This window comes from Petaurus breviceps, unplaced genomic scaffold (assembly GCF_028583685.1).
Source record: "Petaurus breviceps papuanus isolate PSGF00001 unplaced genomic scaffold, PetGlider_PUasm1.0 179, whole genome shotgun sequence".
Classification (NCBI taxonomy): Eukaryota; Metazoa; Chordata; class Mammalia; order Diprotodontia; family Petauridae; genus Petaurus; species Petaurus breviceps.
The window spans coordinates 4,302,837-4,325,984 of record NW_027185779.1 but is presented as its reverse complement, the minus strand read 5'-3'; the positions used below and the strand labels follow the sequence as shown (position 1 = coordinate 4,325,984).

The 23,148-nt window shown below is 39.6% G+C and overlaps 1 protein-coding gene across 4 annotated transcripts in view; it reads left to right on the top strand.

The window, feature by feature from the left end:
- The first annotated feature begins 9,218 nt into the window (after window positions 1-9,218).
- Window positions 9,219-23,148, top strand: part of ESRP1 (epithelial splicing regulatory protein 1) — a 102,435-nt gene continuing 88,505 nt past the window's right edge. For 2 of the 4 annotated variants that reach the window (XM_069086617.1, XM_069086621.1), the window contains exons 1-4: window positions 9,219-9,690; window positions 10,256-10,384; window positions 11,954-12,067; window positions 15,257-15,371. In XM_069086617.1, the coding sequence (XP_068942718.1) occupies window positions 9,559-9,690; window positions 10,256-10,384; window positions 11,954-12,067; window positions 15,257-15,371 (490 nt within the window). In that variant the 5' untranslated portion in view covers window positions 9,219-9,558. The remainder of the gene's footprint in view (window positions 9,691-10,255; window positions 10,385-11,953; window positions 12,068-15,256; window positions 15,372-23,148) is intronic. The other 2 variants (XM_069086618.1, XM_069086619.1) reach the window with 1 other exon arrangement.

Below are 23,148 nucleotides of genomic sequence, written 5' to 3'. Positions count from 1 at the left end.
CACACACACACACACACACACACACACACACACACACACACACACACTTGCAACTAGGCCAGGCCCAGTATTTGTCCATGGTAGATTTTGCTAAAACTGACATAATACATTGAGTTTGGAAGAAGAAGGGACTTGATCTTCTAGGAACTTTGCAGCTAAAACTCACAACTTTGAGTCACAGACACATTCAACTGGCTAACTATGCTTGCCATCTGGAACAAGAACCTTCATTCCCTGAGGCCTCAAACATGACAAGAATAAGATGTAGCAGAAGGCAGATAAATAATACAGATTTTAACAGAAAGGCCTTATATGAATTATAGAATTTCAGAGTTGGAAGTAAAATTGGAAATTTTTAGGGGCAGCTAAGTGGCACAGTGAATAGAGCACCGGCCCTGGAATCAGGAGAACCTGAGTTCAAATTCAGCCTCAGACACTTAACACTTACTAGCTGTGTAACCTCAGGCAAGTCACTTAACCCCAATTGCCATGCCTTCCCCCCACCAAAAAAGACAAAAAATAAAAAGAAATTGGAAATTTGCTACCCCAACCCATACCTGAACAAGAATCCCTTTGACAGTATACCCATCTAACCTTTGCATGACTTATAATGAAAGGAAAACCACTACTTCCCTGGGCAACCCTTTGATTAGCTCTAATTACTAAAAAAGGAGTTCCTTACATCAAACCTAAACATACCTCTTGGCAACTTCCACCCATAGCTCCTTCTGGGAACAAGCAGAAGAAGTCTTCAGTAAAAAGGGTGCTAACTATGGGGAGTTCCTATAGGGTAGTGACTCTGTGTCTAGTGACCCCAGGACTCCCCAATTACTCTGGTCCTGAAGTTAGTATGTGGTCTGCCTAACCCTGTCCTTCTGTGAGAGTATTTCCTCAGGCACTGAGCCAAGAGACAGGGTTTATATTCAGTGTTCTTGGGGTAGTATGAATCTCTCCAGGAGATGTTGCTGGATGGTGTTTGGCTGTAAGTGGACAGCAAGTGTTAGGCAGGGTTTGTTTGTGGAGGAGGGTGGGAGAGTCAGACTACTGTGAAACCTTGGTATTAGAAAGAACCAATACAAATCTAAGATGAAGGTAACTGAGAGATTTGTGACTTTGTGCCTATGTGGTGTTCATACTATGGCCCATGAGGGGGTTCATTAATACTTTGCAGTTCACTATGACAATGGGAATACAGTGGCTGAGAGAGGGAAAGACAACAAATATGATCCTAGCCACACCCCCAGTCCCTAAATGGAGGTTACACTTATGTGTGATACTGTGTAGCAGGGCTTAGAGCAGGAAGGTACCTAAGAGATCATCTAGACTAACCCTCTCATCTGAGATATATAGAGAAAAAAATAACTTGACTAGGGTCACAGAGAAAAGTAGCAAAGTCAGAATTCAAATGCAGGTCCTCTGACTCACTTTTCACTAACACAGAAAGTAAGTGGAGAGATCTTCTTTCTGTTTGTTAAAACAAAAATCCGTCCTCTGGTCTGTAAGTCAGCTAATTGTATTCAGTAATGAAGTTAACTGTATTTTCTACCAAGCAGTGGGGCTGGGGAGGCAAGGATGACCTGTAGGGTGAAGGTTGAAGAAGAGCCAGTTTCCTCATTATCCTGCTCCCAATTTACAAAGCTTCTGTATCTCTTCTCCTTCCCATCCCCCAGAACGAGGGCCCTTTATTTCCTTAATAATCCTAAAGCTGAAGGTGAAGGTATGAGAACTTTTTGTTACTGTTGTTCGGGTGTTTTCAGTTGTGTTTACCTCTTCATGACCCCATTTGGGTTGGGTTTTTTTGTTTTTTGGTGGGGGGAGCAAAGATACTGAAGAGGTTTGCCATTTCCTGCTCTAGTTCATTATTCAAATGAGGAAACTGGGTTAAGTAACCTGCCCAGGGTCACAGAGCTAGTAAGTGTCTGAGGTCAGATTTGACCTAGGGAAGATAAGTCGTCCTAATTCCAGGCCTGGCACTCTATCTACCAAACCACCTAACTGCCCTGGAATGGAAATAGAGAGGGAAAACTTCTAGAGAATCCTATTACATCCCTCAAGAGAAAAGTCCATGTCTCTAAAGTTCAAATAAACTATGAAGAACTTTCAGTGACTTAGTGAACATACCACCTGGTTATACCCATGAAATATACTATAGTTTCCATTTATAACTTATTCAACAGATCTGTGATATTACCAATGTGGGTACTCACACCACTAGAAGAGATAACAGTCTGTTTGTCATCTCAGCAATATTCTGGACTCTTGACTCTCCCTCACCCTACAAATTCAATTGATTAGTTGCCAAATTTTAGTGTTTCTACTTCCACAATATATCTTGCACCCAACCCATTCTCTTCATTCACATAGCTACTACCTTAATTCAGGTCCTTACCACCACTAGCCTAAATTATTTGCAAAAATCTACTAATTGACCTACCTGCGTCAATCCTGTTTTCTTTGCTTCACTCCATCTTACACACTGCTGCCAAAGTAATTTTCCTTAGTGACTACTGACTCAATCAGTTCAAATAGATTTCTATTCCCTCTAAAATAAAACATATGCAGTACTCTGCTTAGCTTTTTTTTTTTTTAGTTTTTTGGAGGGCAATTGGGGGTTAAGTGACTTGCCCAAGGTCACACAGCTAGTTTATGTGTTAAGTGTCTGAGGCCAGATTTGAACTCAGATACTCCTGACTCCAGGACTGGTGCTCTATTCACTATGCTACCTAGCCACCCCTCTGTTTAGCTTTTAAAGCTTTACACAATCAATGTATCTTTCTGGACTCATTAGAAATTACTCCCCTTCCCACACACTGTGATCCAACCAAACCAGCCTTCTCTCTGTATTTAGCCTCAAAATCATATCACTCCATCTACATGCCTTTGCACTGTCTCATGTGCCTAGAATGCACTCCTTCCTCACCTCAGCCTTACAGTCTTTCTTTTCCTTTAATATGTAGTTCCAAGCTGTGTCTTCTGCATGAACATTTTCCTGATGCCCTGCCTCCCAAACTACCTTGTATTTAACTATTTTGCATATATTTGCATTTATTAACTGCTGTATATAATTTTCTATCTGTACTTTTTATCTCCTTGAATTAGAATGTAAGCTCCTTGTGAGTTGGGATGACTTCATTCTCTGTACTTACATCCCTAGTGCCTGGCACATTAATAGGTACTTAAACACTTGACTGTAGAAGAAGAGAAGGAGAAGAGAATAAGCATTTATTAAATATCTACTATATGCCAGGAACTGTTACAGCTTTATAAATAATGCCTCAGTTGATCCTCACGATAATCCTGAGTTGTCTATGTTATTATTATTCCCATTTTACAGATAGAGGTTAAGTGAATTTGCCCAGGGTAAATTTCTGAGGCTGGATTTGAATTCAGATCTTCCTGACTCCAAGTTCATCACTCTCTTTCTTCACCATAACTCCAGCTGACTGAATGCTTCCTCATCCTGTGCATTTATTGTCCACATCTTTTCCACATAGGATCTAGTCAAAATATTGGAGCCTTTCTCTGGTTCTTTTAATATTTCATGGATATCACTGAAAGACTCAGGCTGTTATCCCTCACTATGCTTTGTAAAAGCAGCATCCCAAACCAATTGGACAAATTTTCCCTAAAAGGCATTGATTTAGTTGTCATTTTTTTTTCAGTAGTATTCAATTCTTCATGGCCACATTTGGGGTTTTCTTGGCAAAGAGACTGGAGTGGTTTGCCATTTCCTTCTGCAGCTCATTTTATAGATGAGGAAACTGAGGCAAACTGGGTCGAGTGACCTATCCAGGGTCGCTGAGCTAATAAGTATCTGAGGTCAGATTTGAACTTAGAAAGATGAGTCTTCAGGACCAGGACTCTAGCCACTGTACCACTTAGTTGCCCAAAAGGTGTCGAGAACATCTTTAATACTGGGTTGGCACAGGGGCCTAATAGATTTTCTGGCTGTTGACATTGTTTCCTGGTAGCCTGAATACAAAACAATCTTAAAGAAATCCAAGTGTTCTCAGATGCTGGCCTGATGGACCACACCAGGCTCCTCCTGACAGAGGAATTCACCCGAATCAACTAAGTATGTCTTCTATGCATATCCTTGTGGAATATCCTTTTACTGCTTCAGCTTTTTGCTAACTGTTGAATAATCTACAAGTATCTATTTCTGTTCCAATAATGAGCTACCAAGGGCCATGAGGCAGGACCAGACCAGGACACACAACCTCATTACATAACCAGTCCACCTCCTTGTTCTGTCCATGCACATCCATGGTTTCTTATGTTATTTCTTATATACAAGTTACCATCAGCTAAGATTTATAGCTTGCAAAACACAGATGAATCTATTAAATTTATAATGTTCTTCACCCACTCCTGGATAGGGACTACCTGTCAACCTTATCAATCTTATTCCACTTGTCAACCTTATCCCACATCAAGTAGTGAAAATAACTTTGCAATCATCATCATCATCATCTCAAGGAGGAGCATAAAGCTGGTGACATTCATAGTATTAGGATCTTTACTATGTTCACCTATTGAAGGCTCTTTTCTATTGGTAAAATCAAACCACACAAATGGGGGAATGTACACAAATATGGCAGAAATAAGTGTAATTCAGAGGCATCAAATATGTAGCCCAACACTCCCAAGGGTAGCCAGAAGCAGATTAAAATGTAATTGGGAAATATTTAACAGAACAAATAAAAACACAAAAATAATGCTAATATGTAGTTTTCTAAATCAACATGCACCTTCACATGTCCTTACACATGGTTTAGTGATCCTTTTTCTATTTGAGTCTGATACAAGAGGTATAGTATATTAGAGGACCCAAGTTCAAATCTTGACTCTGTTCTTCATTGCCTTTAAACAAGTCATTTAAGCATTTCAACTCAATTTCTTCATTTGTAAAATAAAGGTGTTGGATTAGATAATCTCTATGGTTCTAAATCCTATAATCTTATGACCTAGAGTTTCTAAGGATGTCAAACCAAATATCATTCTGCAAATAAAATACTAAAAAAAAATAAAAGCAAATCTGATAGTGACAATGAATAGGTAGCTGTAGGAACAATGAGATAATCTTCCCATGATACCCAAGCATAGCTTTGCTACACTACTGGTGAGGTCTTAGTCAAAGACATGTTGTGTCCATTTCATAGTTCCATAGTTTATGAAGCATGAAGAACTTGGAGCCTGGTCAAAGGAGAGTAATAAAGCTAATTAAAGGGCAGGGATGTAAGATTTGTGATGATAGCTAAAAGCTGCATTTATTTAGTCTAGAGAAGAGAAGGCTGTGGGCTAATTTAATAACAACTGTCAAGTATATAAGATGGTTATTAGTGAATTCTGCCAACCCAGCTGAGGAAGAAACAAGAGGAAATGGATTTAATCTGAAGCATGCAGGATTAGGTTAGATTATACAGAAGAATTTCCTGACCCTGAAGCTTGATAAGCATTGGGATGGGCTACAGAGAAAAAGAGCATAAAGACCTTCTATGAAGGTTTTAAAAAGGGGATTCTGATCAGCCTTAGCATTGTAGGTGTGGACTTAAGTGAAAGCCAAGGGTGGATGGACTACATATTTATTCTTTTAAGATCTTAGTCATACAATTCTATGATTATTCTTGTTATATAAGTATTATTCTTAGATAATGAAAAGACATTTTCGTGTGCAGAACTTGGCAGTTATACATCAAACTTTTTTTAAAGGGCCAACTACTCAATATCCCAATAAGCAAAATGTTGAGGATTTTTAATATCCTGACAAATTTTTAAGGATCTCTGGATAATAATACTGGTTATAAATCCATTAAAATCACAAAATTCAAACGCCAAAAGATTAAGGGTGTGGCCAGGTTTTTCACCGAGAGTCATCCATCCTGGAGCAACCCAAAATTTGTCACCGCTTTCCATCCCCCAACATGACAGTCTTCTCTGGCTCCCCTAGCTACAATCCTTTTTGTACAAACTTTTACGAGACCGAAGGTTCCCTCCCAGTATAACAAAGGGCAGGATCCGAACCCCGATTCCAGGTGATCAGCACCTAAGCAGTTTGCAAGAGGGCAGGGCAGCCGAGGCTCGGACTACTCAGGTTGCCAGTACTCGGGGGTGGAGACCTGGGAACAGTGCACAGAAAAAACCCCGCGGGGAGGTCGCTACAGAGAACTGGCTTCTCCGGTAGGCCTCTCCCACAGCAATGCAATCTAGGCGGTTTTTCCAGGTGGTTAGTCAGTTCGTCCCCCCTCCCACCTTCTCCGAGGTTGGTTGACTGCTTTAAGCCCCACTCCCTTTGCTAAGGGGCGGGGAAAGCGGAGCTTATAATAGACCTTGATTGACCGTACAAAGGATAGGTGGAGCAGGGGTAACCAGAAATCTATTTGTCTAACTTCTACCTAGCCTTTAAATTGAAATTCGCCTTTCCAGCTGTTGGATTGGTTAGAGGAGTGAGGTGCGTTGGGACTGAATCCGTCACTGACTGCTCCGGGCTAAAGGATATATTCCTAAACCCCTAACGGGTCTCCCGCCCTTTTCAGGGGAAATTAATGATAATAGCTTACTTTTGCCGCTGGTAGTCCCCTGAAGTCTTATTTAATTTCTCTCGTTTGCTCGGTGGTAGCTGGTGCTAACAACAGACCCCCCCCCCCCCCCCCCCTTGCTTTAGCTACCAGTTACCACCCAGCCAAAAACAAAACAAAACCCCAATTTCATTAAATCTACTGGCTTTTCACCTTTCACTCCCACCTAGGAAATGAATCTTTTAACTCTTCCACTTTTCAGTCTTCTCTCCCAGATACTATAACTTTCAGCCACTTCTCAAAAAAGGTTATGAAAAACCTCTTAGTCTTGTCTCCACTTGCTCCAATATACCAGGTGTGCCGTAATGGTCAGCCTGGTAGTTTAAGTGGATAGATAGGCGTTGTTTTGTTTGGACGTCATTTAGGCTATAGCACAGGTTTTCACGAACGTCATGATTATTAGTTTTACACTGTAAATATTAGCGTCTGAAAAATGTGAACCAAATTGCTTAGATCTAATATGAGAATTCCGTTGCCCAGCACAGGTGAATTGGAAGTACAAAAGCTGTCTTAATTGCTTATTCCTCTTTTATTTTACATTCATTCCAGACAATCCTAATTGTTGTTCGTCACAAATAATCTTCCAAATCCCTTCTCCCTGATTTTATACAGGTTGTGTACCCCTGTTTGGAATAAACTCCCTCCTCACAAACCCTGCTCTCAGCTCCCTTCAAAACTCGGCTTAAGTAGTAGCTTTTTAAAAAGCCTTTGATCGTTTCGCCCAGGCTCTTGTGACTCCAGAGAAGTTACTTTGTATATATTTTTGCTTATTTGTGCACTTGTTTCTTCCCACAACAGAATATGACCTTGTTGAGGGAAGGGAATGTTTCATTTTTACATCTTTTCCCGTCCACAGCTCTTGACACAGTCGCCTAATAAATGTACATTGACTGAGTGATTCAGAGGTCTAAGACGTCAGTAGGATTTGTGATGAATGGGTTGACAGTCATTTTCGACAAAACAAGCATATGGAAGAATTAAAGCAAAAATCTACATTTACTTCAATTCCTTTATTTTTAAGTTTACTGAAAGGCAGTGTGGTTTTGTGGCTAGAGAGCTGGCCTTGCAGCCAGGAAAACGGGTGCGAAGGAAATCTTATTAAATAAATGTTGTGTGGACACATAAAAGGAGTGAGTCCATGAACTCGATGAACCAAGGTTTTTAGTTGTGCAGCCTCCTAGAAGGTCGAAATTAGAGAAGCAGAGTACTGCTTCACACTCGTCTTAGCCCCCTTACAAACTGTGGGACTGTCCGACTAACACACAATTTTTCAGTGCCTGGGGCAACTCTCCAAAACCTTGTTTGTTGTTTTGACTGGACCAAAGGTTTCAAAGGAGTAGGAAAAAGAGTAGGGAACACCTCCACCAATACGGGTGGCCACCTTTATAATTTAAGTTTTATATATCACTTGAGGCATTGAAGTGTTTAGTGACTGGACCAGAGTCGCTCCGCCATTAAGTGTCAGAGGTGAGACTCAAACTTGGGTCTTACATTCCAGATCCGCTCCCTATTCGTTAAGCCATTCAGCCTTTCCTCTTAAATTTGCTAACCCCTACAAGTGAAAAGAATTTGCCAAACTTGGAGCCCTCCATGCATGAAACGAGGTTTGGAATAAACAACTAAATCCATGTTTATAATATATGTACATCAGAGAAGGGAAGAGCAGTAAATGAACACAACCAATTAACGAAAAAAGTCTGGAAAAGTTTGCCTGAATTAGGCACAGGCTTCCTGCCTAACCTTTCACTTTGTGATATGCCGACCTGGACAGTGTGTCACTTTGTCTTTGGGTGTGACTGGACGCCGGGGTTTGCCTCCGTCCTAGGTGAGCCCCTTAGGGCTCGGCTCCAATCATTTCACCTCTCAGAAAAAGTGAAAAGTTCCCTCACCCGCTCGCCAGGATAAGGAAGTGTGAGCTCGGGTCGAGGTAGGGTGAAGTGGGGGAGGGTTCAACAGGTTTTGGGGCTGCTGTTTGCACTGGAAGGTGTGTGGCGCTCCAAAGAGACTTTTCCGGTCTTCAGGAATTGCCCTCGCCACCTCCCGGCTGCTGTTTACAGCTCGCTCACTACTTCCCTCCCTCCCTGGGTTGCCACCACACCCTCTATAACTCCGAGCCCCCTCTGCCCTCGCCTCGGTCTTGCCCTGCTCTTCTTTGGTACTCCTCCACCCCAGCCTTTTCCCTAGAGCTTCAGCTGTTCCCGCTTCCAGTCCCCAGGATCAGGCCTTCTTTTGACCCACCCCACACCCTCTCAGTTACCTCCCTTTCTGTTCCTGGCGTCCCCATCCTTCTCAATTTCTCCAGTCCTCAAGCCAATCCTCAAGCCTCTCCACCAGCTTCCCCCTGTCCCTCACGTGGCTCAGGCTTTTCCTCACCCCAGAACCCTCAACCTTTTGGGGTTCTGCCGGTCCTCCCTCTGGGCTGTATCCGCCCTTCCACCACCCCTAGAAGACTTTCATTCATCCCGCCATTGTCTCCGGGTCGCAGCAGCCTCCCCAGCCCACTCCTCCCTCTCCGCAAGTCTGCCTCCTCCCCCATCGCTGCCACGTAGTGGTTTGAAGGAACCAATGGCCGGGCGCCGCCAGGTGTCTCTCTTACCTGCACCACGTGGGGGAGGGTGGGCAGGTAGAGCCACATCCCCCAAACAGAAAAACCTTCAGCCATTGCGCGCGCGCCTCCCAGGGGTGCAGCCCTTCTCTTTGCTTTTTGCATAGACTCACGGGCAATTAAATACAAAAAGGGCCAAGCCTCAGAAGCTTTCCTTCCCCCACCCCCTTCCTCCCTCCTGCCTTCGGTTTGTAGCACAGCCAGGTGTGGGGTAGAGTGGTTGCACTGTCTTTTGCACCAGAGGCGGCGAGGAGGGGGGTGGATTTTCTTCCTTTTTCTCTTTGTAAAAGGGCTTGGCATTGGTTTTTTTTTTCGCTACTCCCTCGCCGCCTCAGCACTTCCCAGCCCCCCTTCTCCCCCTCCCCACCTATCGTCATGACGGCGTCTCCTGATTACTTGGTGGTGCTTTTTGGGATCACTGCCGGGGCCACAGGAGCCAAGCTGGGTTCGGACGAGAAGGAGCTGATCCTGCTACTGTGGAAAGTGGTGGATCTGGCCAACAAGAAGGTATTTGTTTCTTGGCGCTTTTGTTCCACTTGTGGGAGCCGGGAAGAAGTTCGCTTTAGAGAAAGGGAGGAGAGGAGTGGAGAGGGCGCAGGTAAGGAAGGGGTGGTGGAGGTGGGCTCTGCTGCCCGAGTGCTAGGGATCTAAAGGCCTCCGGAGCCTTCACTGAAGTCATTTCAGACCCTCGAATTTTAGCCAAGCTCATATCTGGTACTAAGGAGGGCCAGTACCCTTGGGACACAATATTGGAACTGAGCTAGGCCTTCTCCCCACGCCGTCGGGACAACCAGCATCTATTGGGTCTGAGAATATCCAGCGCCCGCTGTCTCCCTACCCTTGTAGGAATCTCTGGAGTTTGGGGACTGGAGAACACTGCCTGACTTAACCGACAGCAGCCGGTGTATGAAATAAAGGCTCTGGTTATCTGACCATATACCCAGAGAGGCTTTGGGGGGCAGGGGCGTCTTGAGGAGTGGAATGACAGAAAAAGGGTAAAGAAAAGCAACCAGTAGGACCTACAGAGGAGGCGGGAGGGGGGAACTGACCCCTACTTTTCCTACCTCCGGAGGTGGGACAGTTGCACGAAGTACTAGTTAAGCCGGATCAATTGGAACTGACTGAGGACTGCAAAGAAGAAACCAAGATTGACGCCGAAAGCCTGTCCTCAGCCCCGCAGCTGGAGCAAGCCCTCAGACAGGTAGGTGACAGATAGCCCCTGTCCCACTAACCCCACCTTCACTTTCCCCAGGCCAGAGCTCCTGGAGCCCTAACTCGGCTGCTAGTCCTGGGGAGCGAAGGTGCACTCGGGCCGAGTCCTGGCGTGGGGACCAGACCTCGTGGGAGGAAGCCGCTGTTCTGGGGTTGGAAGCTAATGGGGAAGTAGATAATTGGAGCCCTTTTTGAAGATTTTTCCCTTCCACCCTCACAACAGTATTTATTTGTCCACTTCTCGAATTCTCTCCTTGTCTTCAAACTTGGGTCACAGTAACCATTATTTAAACCCAAACTGGCTTCTAGTCAAAGGGAGGAAATAACTTCAAGTTGTCACAGATACATACGCTCTCCTCTCTCTCTCTCTCTCTCTCTCTCTCTCTCTCTCTCTCTCTCTCTCTCTCTCTCTCTCTCGCTCGCTCGTCTTTGTGTGTATCTGTATATGCCCCTTTCCCCGCACACGTTAGGCACTGCGATTGCTAACTGGCTAGAGGGTAGGAGAAGTCATTGTTTGGGTAGGCTGCCTGCATGTCCTTTGGGGTGTTGTTCTCTGAGGACGGGCTACTCTATCCCAACTCCTCTGCGTTTCTTTGCCCAATTTGCCTCATCCACCTCTGGGGGAACCGGAAGGCAAAGGTGCTCCTTGTGGTGCACTCCTACCTTCGGACTTACTCCCTAGAAGTTTATACAAACTCTGAGGCAGTACTTCCGTAGCAGTACTTCATGACATGGGAGGAATCCCCTAGTTCTTTCTGTGGTCTGCCTGAATTGGGGGAAGTGCCTTATAGCTCACCTGTGGCCTTTTTGAAAGACACAAGCCAACTCTAGTAAGCCACCTAGGCGAGAGAGTCTGAGATGAGATTTGAACCGACAGCTTTATTATTTGTGATGTATTGACCCAGTAAAAGGTGAGGACACAGGATTGGAGATAGGCAAGCAGACTATTGCCTAGATGCAACATGTGGGGTTGTGGTATATTTCCAGTAAAAGAATGTATTTTTAAGTACCAGAAAATTCTGCTTTGTTTAGCACCAGGTCATTTATTTTGTGATGTCATTTGACACTTCTTGAGACAAAATTCAAAGAAATAAAGTACAGGATGGGAGTAAATACTTTTATCCTCTTCTGGGGCTTTGTAACCACTACTTCTATTTCTTTATAAGTGGATGCTTCAGACACCTACCAGAAAATACACTAGAAAATCATTGCATCAGGGCCAGCCTGCTGTTGAAATGAAAAATCTGACACACAGATCAATAATGACTACTTCTTAAAAATAAGGGTTCATGAGAAAAAGGACACCTTTTAAGTTTTTCTCCTGTGTACTCTTGTATTGGTATCTTGGAGTAGATCAAAAAGTCCGTCAGAGGGAAAAGAGATGTGTAAGGAAGTTTTATGAAAGCTTTTCTCCTTTATTGTTGCCCTGGGCAGCACCGGTGTATCACTTGCCAGAAGTTAGCATGTGTTTCCTTGAGTATTGCTATGTGTAACACTTTTCACATCTGAACAGCTTGTAAATCTGTTTATCAGTTGTATCCTCCTGTCTTCCTTTCAGTTCAATCAGTCCGTGAGCAACGAACTGAACATTGGGGTAGGGACTTCCTTCTGTCTCTGTACTGATGGCCAGCTTCATGTCAGGCAAATCTTGCACCCTGAAGCTTCCAAAAAGGTAAGAGGACTCTATAAAGAAAAGACTAGATTTTTGTGTCTAAAGTTTTTTTTTGTTTTTCAATAATTTTTTCTTTAAACTTGAAAAATAAAGACATGACACTTTCATAGAGAGAAGTGTTTCCCTAAATTACTGAAGTGGGTTAAACTGTTGAAATTTGAAGTGATTTAAATACATGGGTTTTTTTTTATTTCAGAAAACCAGGTTTCCTTTGTTGTTTTAATTTAAATTAGATTTTGGAGATGCTTAGCATTCTTTAGCCCAGAGAATGATCTGGTATTTGTGATTATATTCAAATACACTTGTTTAGAAAGATGAAAATCAATCAATACACATTTGATAACCACCAATTTGCCAGGCACTGTGCTAAGCAAAGGAAAGGATATTTCTAACTGTTTAAAAACTTGACAAAAAACTTTAAGTGCATTCTGCTCCCCTGTGCTGAAAATGTTTAGTTCTAATTTATTACCATCATTTTGTAGTTCTACAATTGTGAGGGGAGAAAAATAAGAATTATATGATATGCAGAAATGGAAAACTGTTAAACTGAGTTACATCACACATTTGTATTTTTCATGAGATTGAGGCATGTAATTGAGTGTTAAAAACAACTTCATCTTGTCAGTTTCTCAAAATTCTGGGAGCAATTCTTCAAATTACCTAATTTTGCTTTTATTTCTATTTCTATTTGTATTTATGTGTATTTCTAGTTTTGTTTTTAAGAAACTTAATGATTGAGAACCTGAAAATTGGTATTGATTTAATGTTTTCTCTGGGGGAAAGTTTAAGGGCAGTATCTACACTATAGCTATACATTCATAAAAAGGTGATGTTTGGAAATGAAATTGGATTAGACCCAATCATTTATTTGGCATTCAGGGATATTGTGTTTGGTTTTTTTCCATAGTGACCTGGATGCTTTTTATTTAACTGTATAAACCTTTTCAGTGGCTTAAGAATAATTTATAGTAGGCATTTAGGCAAAGCTATTTTCCTTTTGTTTTAATATACATAATAACGAAGGGGCACATTTACATACCCCTGGTTTTCTTTTAAGAAGTGCTTTACAATAATGCTGTTATTCCACTCAAATTTCAAAAAGTCTGGGTGATAGCAAAAATAACAATCAGTTTGGGCTTTTGTTGAGTGCCTACTGTGGACAAAAACTGTTAGGTGCTGGGGAAACAATAACAAAAACAAATTCTTGCCTTAAGGAGTTAAAATGAATGAAAACTATACTATTTCCTATGTAAGGAGTATAGAAATTATTACAAAGTCTCCTTAGTAGACTCTTAAATGTGTGTGGGGGGGGGAGGGACAACAGATAACTAATAAGAGAAATGAAGACCAACTATATACTGTGGCCATTTTCCATTTGAGACTTGATCAAATACAGAAAACTCAAAGAATTAGTTTACCTGAGGGTAAATGTCTGTGACAAATGTCTGCTGTTTGGGGAATCCAAAGAGTGACTTTTTACCTCTTAAGGTGCAAACACTGACTACAAAGATTGAATGAGATTGGTTTTATATTGAAGAGACAAAAACTAGTCTTTTGTTTTTAATTACACCTTATATGCCTAATGCATAAATACATAAACCAATAATCAAAAACATAACATTTTCTTTTACAAAAAATTTTATTAGTAATTTCTATTCACATCGCTATCACTTTCCAATGGCTCTTCATTATCCCCTTTTCTTTCCAAATAGAGCCCTTCTCTGTTACAAAGAATTGCAGAAGGAAAGCAAATCAACATAGCCATGTCTAAAAAAAGCATGCCTTATTTTCCACCTATAGTCCACCACTTCTGCCAAGAGACATGCAAGAACTATTTTAAAAGAACAGTACAAAATCAATCTAGACCACTCTCTTCATCTCATTTTCCTGATTTCAAAGCTGGCCTCAGACACTCAATAGCTGTGTGACCCTGGGCAAGTCACTTGACCCTATTTGCCTTAGTTCCTCATCTATAAAATGAGAGGGAGAAAGAAATGGCAAACCACACCAGTATTTCTGCCAAGAAAACCCCAAATGGGGTCATGAAGAGTCAGACATGACTGAAACAACTCAATAGCAACAACAAAATATTTCCATATTTGTGATGGACAAAAAAAGAGGTGCCTGTAGTATTAAGCAATTGATAAAATTATTTTACTTATTTGGTTTTGGAATGTACTGTCTTTAATTTAGCAGGTTTGTGTAGTATTTAGCAGGTAAAAGTAGTATTAAAATTAATCTTAAACTTTGTATATAGGATCTTAGAATTGGAGCCAAAAAGGACCTTGGAGGCTCTTTAGTTGAACCCCTTCATTTTACATATGAGGAATTAAAACCCAGAGAGAGAAGTGATTTGCCCAAGGTCACACTGGCAGTAAACTTTAAGAGTTGGAATTTTGGAACCAGAACCTCTGACTTCAAATGCTATTTTTACTTACTATGCTAGCTCCTATCTTGGGAGATATTGGATAAGTGTTTAGTAACAAAGAAAGAGTAAATTCCCCTTGGTAGTAATTCCCAAAACAAATAATACACATGCAGACCATCAGGAGTTGATTATACTTATTCCTATTGGGATGAGAAATTGTCAGAAGATACCTTTGCTACATTTTTTTTTATAGTTTTCAGAATTTCACAGTAAGTCTTTTGAATGTAAGGACTATTACGTTTTGTCTTTGTAGCCCTTGCTATATCTATTTTAGCACTTTGATTGAAGTGCTTAATAAATTAGTTATGCTCCTACTAGAATTTAACGATATAATGTCTAGATAGGTACAGTAAATTAAATTTAGCAAATTAAAGGTTAAGGTACATTTAGCACCAAGTTTCAATACAGCTTTGTGTGTTCTTAGTTAATGGCAAAATTGAAAGGATCAGATTTGTCACTTATAATAGAGGGTATGATGGATTACAGTCAAAATATAGTATTGACTTTATCAAGAGAGTCAAATAAGAGACATAGAAATATGAAGTGTATTAAAGCTTTAGAATAAGATAATATGCTATATATGTGGTAGTCATTACCAATCATTCTACTGTTTTTTTAAAAATTGATTTTGAGAATTCATGGAATGAAATCACATACACTCAAAATATAGCAGAAAATCACTTTTGTTTGATTTTAAGTTATTTGAGGAACATAGAATAAAACACCATTTAGCTGCTAGTAACTAACTTGTCCTTTCTCAGAATGTATTATTGCCAGAATGCTTCTACTCCTTTTTTGACCTCCGGAAAGAATTCAAGAAGTGTTGCCCTGGTTCACCTGATATCGACAAATTGGATGTTGCAGCAATGAGAGATTGTATCCTTTTAATGACTGGGATCAGGACAGCCTAGCTATCCAGTAAAAAGATGTCAACTTAGAATCTTGGTGTACTTTGGAAAAATGTTATAATCCGTTTCTTTAAAGGGGATTGTAGGTAGACTAGACATGGCCCAGCATGATTCTACCCAAAAATGACAAAACTGATATTTGAAGTACAGGCAAATCATTCTAAAATAATTTTTTGTTTTAATGAGGCTGAGCATTGGTCTGCAAAATAAAGATAATTTGAGGCAGATTTTCTTAGGAGGATGATTGAATTTCTGTGGTGACTTGGGCTTTGGTATTTTGATTACTGGTGGGGGTTTTTTAATGGAGATTAATTGGAATAGAAATCATTCCCTTCTTTATCATTTATTACCTAATCTTGCCTATCAGTCTTAGCACAAATAATAGAATCATAGATGAAGAACTGGAAGATAGCTTGTATGTCATCTAGACCAATGCCTTCATTTTACTGGTGAGGAAACTGAGGCTCAAGGAGGTTAAGCAAGTTGGACAGGGACATAGTGGTAGTATCTGATGTGGGATCTTAACTCAGGTCCTTATTTCAATTCCAGTGCCTGTTCCAAGGTCATTTGGTTCTTTGGGTGGATATCTTGGTTCTTTAGTTGACTTTGGGTTTCTTTGGAATGAATTAGAATTTTTATTCTTATTTTTTGGCTTTTTCTTTTCACAAGCACTTTTGACTCTATTCAAAACAATTTCTCTTGTCTTCTGGACTGTTCCTTAATAAATTCAACTAACCTATACTCAACATATCTGTGAAAACTTGGGGTATAGCTGTGGTTATGTTTGATCTACTTTAATACTAGTATTGTGTACATTTTAATGTAACATAACATGGATAAGTTTGGCATCCATAAACCTTAACCTAGTGGTCATGAATGACAAATATTCCATTTCACAGCTTTACAGTACTAATAAATAGTAACGGTATTCTGATATCACAGATAGGGAAATTGAGCTGTAGAACTGGTCAGACTTTCTCCAGTCCCCGTCCCCCACCCCTCACACCCCAAAGTTACTGAATCTCACATTTCAAATTTCTGGAAACCTTTAGAACTATTAAAAGATATATTTTCCTTTGAACTTTGAATATTTTTGCTAAGCTTCTTAGTGAATATCAATATTTTAAGCACTGATATTCTCAATAACTATGATGTATTTTATTTTTAGAAATAGCCTTCCTGACTACTTTTGTGTTTACTGTTAGGAGGAATTTTTCTTGTTTAGGATTGATTGGTTGGAGTTTAGGTTTGTGTATTTCAGGTTTTAACAAAGGACTATCACTTTCTCCTGACTGGTTCTTGGGGGAGGTTAGAATGAGTTCAATTTAAGGCAGTCCCCCTAAAATTCTCTTTGAGAGGCTATTTGACTGCTCATCAGCACTATCTTAATACTAACTCAGTTTTACACTAGCCGTGTGACCTTGGGCAAGTCAACCCCAATTGCCCTGCCCTCCCCCCTCCAAAAAAAAGCCAAAAAAAAAAAAAACCTAACTGAAGATGTCAGATATTTAAAATAGCTGAGTTATTTTTTGAATCTTCTAAAATATATGGCAAAAAAAACCTTTAGAAAATTGGGGTACATTAGAACAAAATAGCCAATAGTTCTTTAGAGAGAAGAAATCACTATAGGAAGATTAATAGACTCAGTAATGTTAGTAGAAATATAAAAGATTTTATGTTCTAGATAAATATGTAAATTGCAGTTTATTATGCTATTCAAGATATGAGTAAGAACTTTTTTATTTTTTTAAACTCAGCCACAGCTAGAGACTGATTGGTAGTCTTCTTAATTGTTCATCTTTCCATTTATCATCTGCAGTTCAAGAAAGTTCTCTTAAAAGTTTAGTATTTACTTTGGAGTTTATTATTTTCACATATACAATCTGGTCTACTTAGTGCTACAGTAACTACCTTTTTACATGTATTTTTCCCTGACAATCTTTATTTTAAAAAATAAAGTTTTATTTCATTTTCCCCTCATTTACATTTCCCAATGTATTCCTTCCATTTCTTCTCATAGTGAGCAATCCCTTACCACAAAGAGCTTTAAAAAGGGGGGACCACAATTCATCAAAACTAACCAACATTTTGAAATAGACTGAAATTTTATGTAGTGTTCTATATTCTCAGTCAGGTGACTTTAAATTCCTCTGGTAAACACTTTTGCTACATTCATCCAAAATGTTTTTGTTAATTGATGTTCACAAGATTATTTAATCTCTTTTCTTCTTAGTGTGGTTACACTGTAGACTGTCAACAGGACTTTTAAAACTTAAAAGCTGGACTTTAAAGTTTCACAAACCTTGAAGGATGAACAAGGAAGTATGCAAAAGATCTGTTGGGTAGAGCTTGATTGAATGATGATATCACATCACCTATAGACTCTTCTGAGTGGATTCCCAGAAATCCTGGAGATGAGTTCTGAACTGTGAAATGGCAGTAGATACAGTAAACACCACTACTGTAAGTTAAAGAAACAGGAACATTTAGCATGAACTTTTAAAACATGTAGTCAAAGGCTTGTTTAATGTCTGTAGAAATACCCCATACAAATTTAAAGAAACAGGAACATTTAGCATGAACTTTTTAAAAATGTAGTCAAAGGCTTGTTTAATGTCTATAGAAATACCTCATACAAATTTAATGTGGGCAGATGACTAAATCCAATGTAAAGCCAGGGCGTTTTCTTTTGGTAGTTGTTTGGTACAAGACAGCTTTATCATAGTATAGTTTCTTGGGAGTATTTTGATAGGTTTAATGACATTTCTAGAAGATTTTTTCAGAGTTGTGGGGTGAGATTTATTTTGATTGGGTGTTTTGGTTTCATGGGGGTAGGGAGCTTAGTCTTAGTTGGGCAGGGGCACTGAGAGATTGTCATGTCCACAGTCACACAGTTAGTATGGGTAGTGTCGGGAGCAAGACTTGCACCCGAGACTTCCTGACTGGTCCTAAACCCAGTCCTCTGCCTTACATATTCACCCTACCTCTCCTTATTTTTGCAATCTTTAAAAAAAAACATGGGGGCGGCCAGGTAGCATAGCAAGTAAGAGCACCGGCCCCAGTGTCGGGATGACCTGAGGATTGAATCTGGCCTCAGACACTTAGCACCCACCCAGAAACACCTGGCCATGTAACCTTGAGCAAGTTACTTAACCCCAATTGCTTAGGGGTGGCCAGGTGGCTCAGTGAGTAAGAACACTGGCCCCAGTGACCTGGAGATCGAATCTGGGCTCAGACACTTAGCACCACACCTAGAAATAACTGGCCGTGTAACCTTGAGCAAGTTACTTAACCCCAATTGCTTTAAAAAAATATATGAAGTGAATTTTCAATCATTTTAGGATTCTTTTCTTTGATTAAAATCTGTTTAGGGTGTCCTTAGATTTTAATCCAAGTACTAAAATGCTGAGTTTATGTATTTATCTATAGCTGTGTGGGCACATAGGCATTTATTGCATATGCACTCAGTCTGTGAAGCTTTATTTTATAATGTCTATTCAGAAAAGCAAGTTCTTTTCATCAGAACACAGGCACCATTTCTTCAGGTCAAATGAAGCCATCTGGAACGACATTTCAAAATTTTTATGAGTGTCCTTATCTATGCAAAAGAGCTTCACGATGCTTGAAATGTAGGGTCCATTCTGTACTTTTAGGTCACAAAAAGACTCACTTCTTTTTAAAGTATTGGGATGACAGTGTGGGATCCAGAACTTGAGGAACATGTTCAGGTCTTTAAGCTTAAATGTCCTGTTGGCAGTTTTGCAGCACTGGTAGCCAAGTAGATAGGGAATCATGTGCCTGAGGATTACCTGCTCAACCTGGTCAACCAGTGTGGGAGTGAAAGGAACATCTTTTAGCCAATTCTTGTCAAGCAGAGATTGATAGCTTTTATAGGATTAGGAGATTTAAAAAATCTCTGTTTCATCTGCAAATGGTCCATTTTCTGGACAGTGCTTCATTCTTTGTGATTTCTCTTGGTATCTTATAGTAGAAGATTTAAAAAAAACATAAAGGCATAGGTAAGTTAGATGCTGCTAGATGTTAGCTAGCATTTACAAAGTGTTTTCTCTGTGTTATTTCCTTTGATTTCTTCAGATTATTAAACATGTTACTTTTTTTATCTTCCCAATTGATTTTTATGTCCTAGTATTATAAATTTGGGACTGGTGGATGTTCTTAGAGGGAAAATTAGCACTGCAGTTGTCTGATTTCTTAGTTTTATGATTAAAAATATTTTATGGGCATTTTTTGTTTTTTACATCACATTCATTTTAACATGCATGCATGCACACACACCTATGTCCCTACCCTACTTACAAACAAACTCTTGGAACAAAGGAAAAAGAGGAGGAGGAAAAATCAATTGCTAAAATCAACCAGCTCAGCAACTTTGGCAGTCTATACAAGATTCCACACCCATAGTCCTACACTTTTGCAAAGAAGGTGGAGGAAGGCATATAGTCTTATATCTAATATAGTACCAAACTTGGTATAATTTCACAGTGTTCAACTTTGGTGACATTTTTCAAGATTTCAATAAATTTTATAAACCACCTAGGAAATAAGGTAATCATGTCTCCCTTATGGATGAAGAAAGTGGTTGGGGAGAATTATTCTCTTTGGGTGATTTTTTTTCATTGCCAGTTAGGGATTTTGTGTCAAGCAAGACTAGTGATCTTACTGTATTTAGTGCTTGGAGTGTCTCCAGCAGCTCTCTGTTGCCTATGACACATACTAAAGGGTTTCCTTATTGCCCTAACCTGGTTTTTGTTGTCCATATTGGGTTTACTAGAGAGGACCTTTTCTGCTGTTAGACCTCTGAGTTCTCAGGGTAATGATTGTCAACAGGGAAAAATGGGGAACCTGGCAGGCAAAAACATATGTAGATTGATACCAACTGTCTTTTCCTTAAATAGGTGAATCAGCAACTTCTGGGATTTTTGATGAGAGAATTATTCTAGATCTTTTGGGAAACTCACTACATTCTGAAAAAAATTTAGAAACATTTCATTGGTTTATTGAGCAAATGTGCCCTTTTGGTATGATTTTTTTTCTTTTAAAAAGTTCCATAAAATAGCGAGCATCTTTATAAGTCAGTATGAAGTAATTTTGATGGACTACTAAGCTGAGTAGATGAAAACAATTTGGCTTTGGAATACATGGAGTTTTTATGATGAGTTTTTATTAGGGTAGGAGACATTTTATTTTTCCTTTTTAAGAATATTTTATTGATGTTTACCCTTCCTTTCCCCCTACTCCCACAATAGAAGCCCTTTCTTGTAACAAGTAGAGTCAAGCAAAACAAATCACAATGACCATGTCAAAAAAATATATGCCTCATTCTACACTTAGAGATGATTTCTTATTTCTGTCAAGCGGCAGGCTTCACATTTAGTCCTCTGAAGTCTCTCTTGGCCATGAGACAAATCTCAATCCCTCCACTGTTTTCCTTTATATTATTGTAGTCATTATGTAAATTGTTCTCAATTTACTTTCTTGCCTTGCTCTGTGTCATTTCATATGCATCTTCCCAATTTCTCTGAATTCATCATTTCTTACAGTGATTATTTTCATTTGCCTCCATCTGTTCAGCCATTCTCCAGTGGATGAGCACACACTCTTGTTTGGTTCTTTAGTGGAACTGACAGGGATGCTAACCTGCTCTGATAGAGGGAATTTCCTCTCCTAGGAGTTACACTAATGAAATCATAGATCCAATCCCTATCATCATACCATTACACAATATGGGTAGTAGATATCTTCCTAATTTTTGTTTTACTTAGCTGATATTAAGTGTGCTTTCCCTAAACTAACAAGAAATCCAAATGTGGCTATAAGTATAGATCTTACAAACGTATTGGATTTGGTTGTAAGTGATTTCCATTACACCATTTGTAAAGGTTTGCAGAGCCCCATTTACTTTCCCATTTAAGGACTGATACTCTTAATGTAAAGAATTATGATTACATAATACCCCCATGTAGTATGCTTAACAAGACAGATCAGTCATTTGTCAGGAGAAGGGGTGGAAACTCTGCTTTCCCTTGGGATTTACAAACACTTTCATTTGGAGGTACAGCAGTTGTTTTTCCCCTTTGTTCTTGTCCACCAGGGCATTTTAGTGTACTAGGTGTGAGACTCAGAGCCAAGAAACCAGGATTCTCATGACCTCTTTCTCTTGAAAGATCCTTTAAAAATTCTGTTGCTAGGCAGATGTGACTTTAGGCATACAGACACTTCATCTCTTTGCATTTGTCTCAAACTCCTAGAATATGAGGGAAAGACAAGATTTTATACAAGCTTTTAATTTTCCACTGAGCCTAGCCCAGAGCTTTCTGCATATAGGTGCTTGCTAAATGACTGTGGTGATGATTAACAGCTGTGTTTATTGATATAGATTTTAAAAATTATTTCTTCTCAATACTTCGTTTTTACATCACATTCATTTTTCAATATATTTTCCCCTGTTTCTTTATTCAGAAAGCTACCCCTTAAAAGATTTAAAAAGAAAGAGGGGGAAAACAGTTTAGTAAAACTAACATATCAACTGCATGGGACAATATATGCCCCAATATTGCTCATTTTTAGTTCTGCTCTCCAGCCTCCCTTGGCAATAAAGAAAGGAAGGTATATTCTTCCAATTTTTCTTTGGAACCAAGCTTGTTTCCCTATTAAAGGGAGATAATAATGCCTGAACAACCCACTCCACAGGGCTGTTGGTGTGTGTATAATGAGGCAATAGATGTGAAAGCACTTTGAGAAATTAAATGTGCCTTACATTGGTAAGGTATTCCTCCAACTTGTGTGTGACTGGACTGGGTCACGTTTTTCTGTTTATTTTCTAGTCTGCCAAATTAATCTACTATCTTTCCCATCAGTCCAGTCACACACTAGAATGTGATACATTCTGATGTTAGGGGGGAAGGGTTGTATGAAGAAGAGGGAATGTATAATTATGCCATCTTCTATACTCTCCCCTACTCTTCCATATTAAATGAGGTCTCATGTCACTCAAGCTGAATTAATTAATAAAATTATATTAATATGACTCATTAAAGATGATAATTTGAAGAATTGGTTGAAGTTGCTTTAAAAAGCAAGGCTTCTAAACCATAATTTGTCCATCTATTCCCCAATCAAAGAATACCCACTTTGTTACTTATTCCTTGCTGCAACAAAATTGCTGCTATAAATATTTTTGTAATTATGAGTGCTTTCCCTCTTTGATCTTCTTGGAGTATATATCTAGTAGTATCACTGAATCACTGACTCAAAGGGTATGCACAGTTGCTTAACTAAGTTTTGATCTCCAAATTGTTTTCCAGAAAGGTGGGATCACTTCACACCTCTCCTGACAATGCCTTGGTAGGCTGTTTTCCCCCACAGCTCCAACGACTGTCGTTCTTAGTGATTTAAAGTGTTTTTTTTTTATATTTGTTAGTAGCTTTCCTTTTTTCTTTTGAGAGCTGCCTGTTAAATTCTTTGACCATTAAAGGCATGACTTCTAAAGCAAGGTTTTAAAAGGGATGGGGTAGAGAGTCCTACTGATATCTAGCTTTATGTTTATTTTGTCTCTCATGACAAAAGATGTATATGTGTGTGTATATATATCAAAACACAAAGTTGAGTTAAATGTGATTGAACTTGTAGGCTAGAGAAGAAATTATTTTGGTATTCATTAATGTGAGCCAAGTGAAAGAACCTGTACCCATTGATACCTGTTGTTAGTTATTTCTTAAATAAGT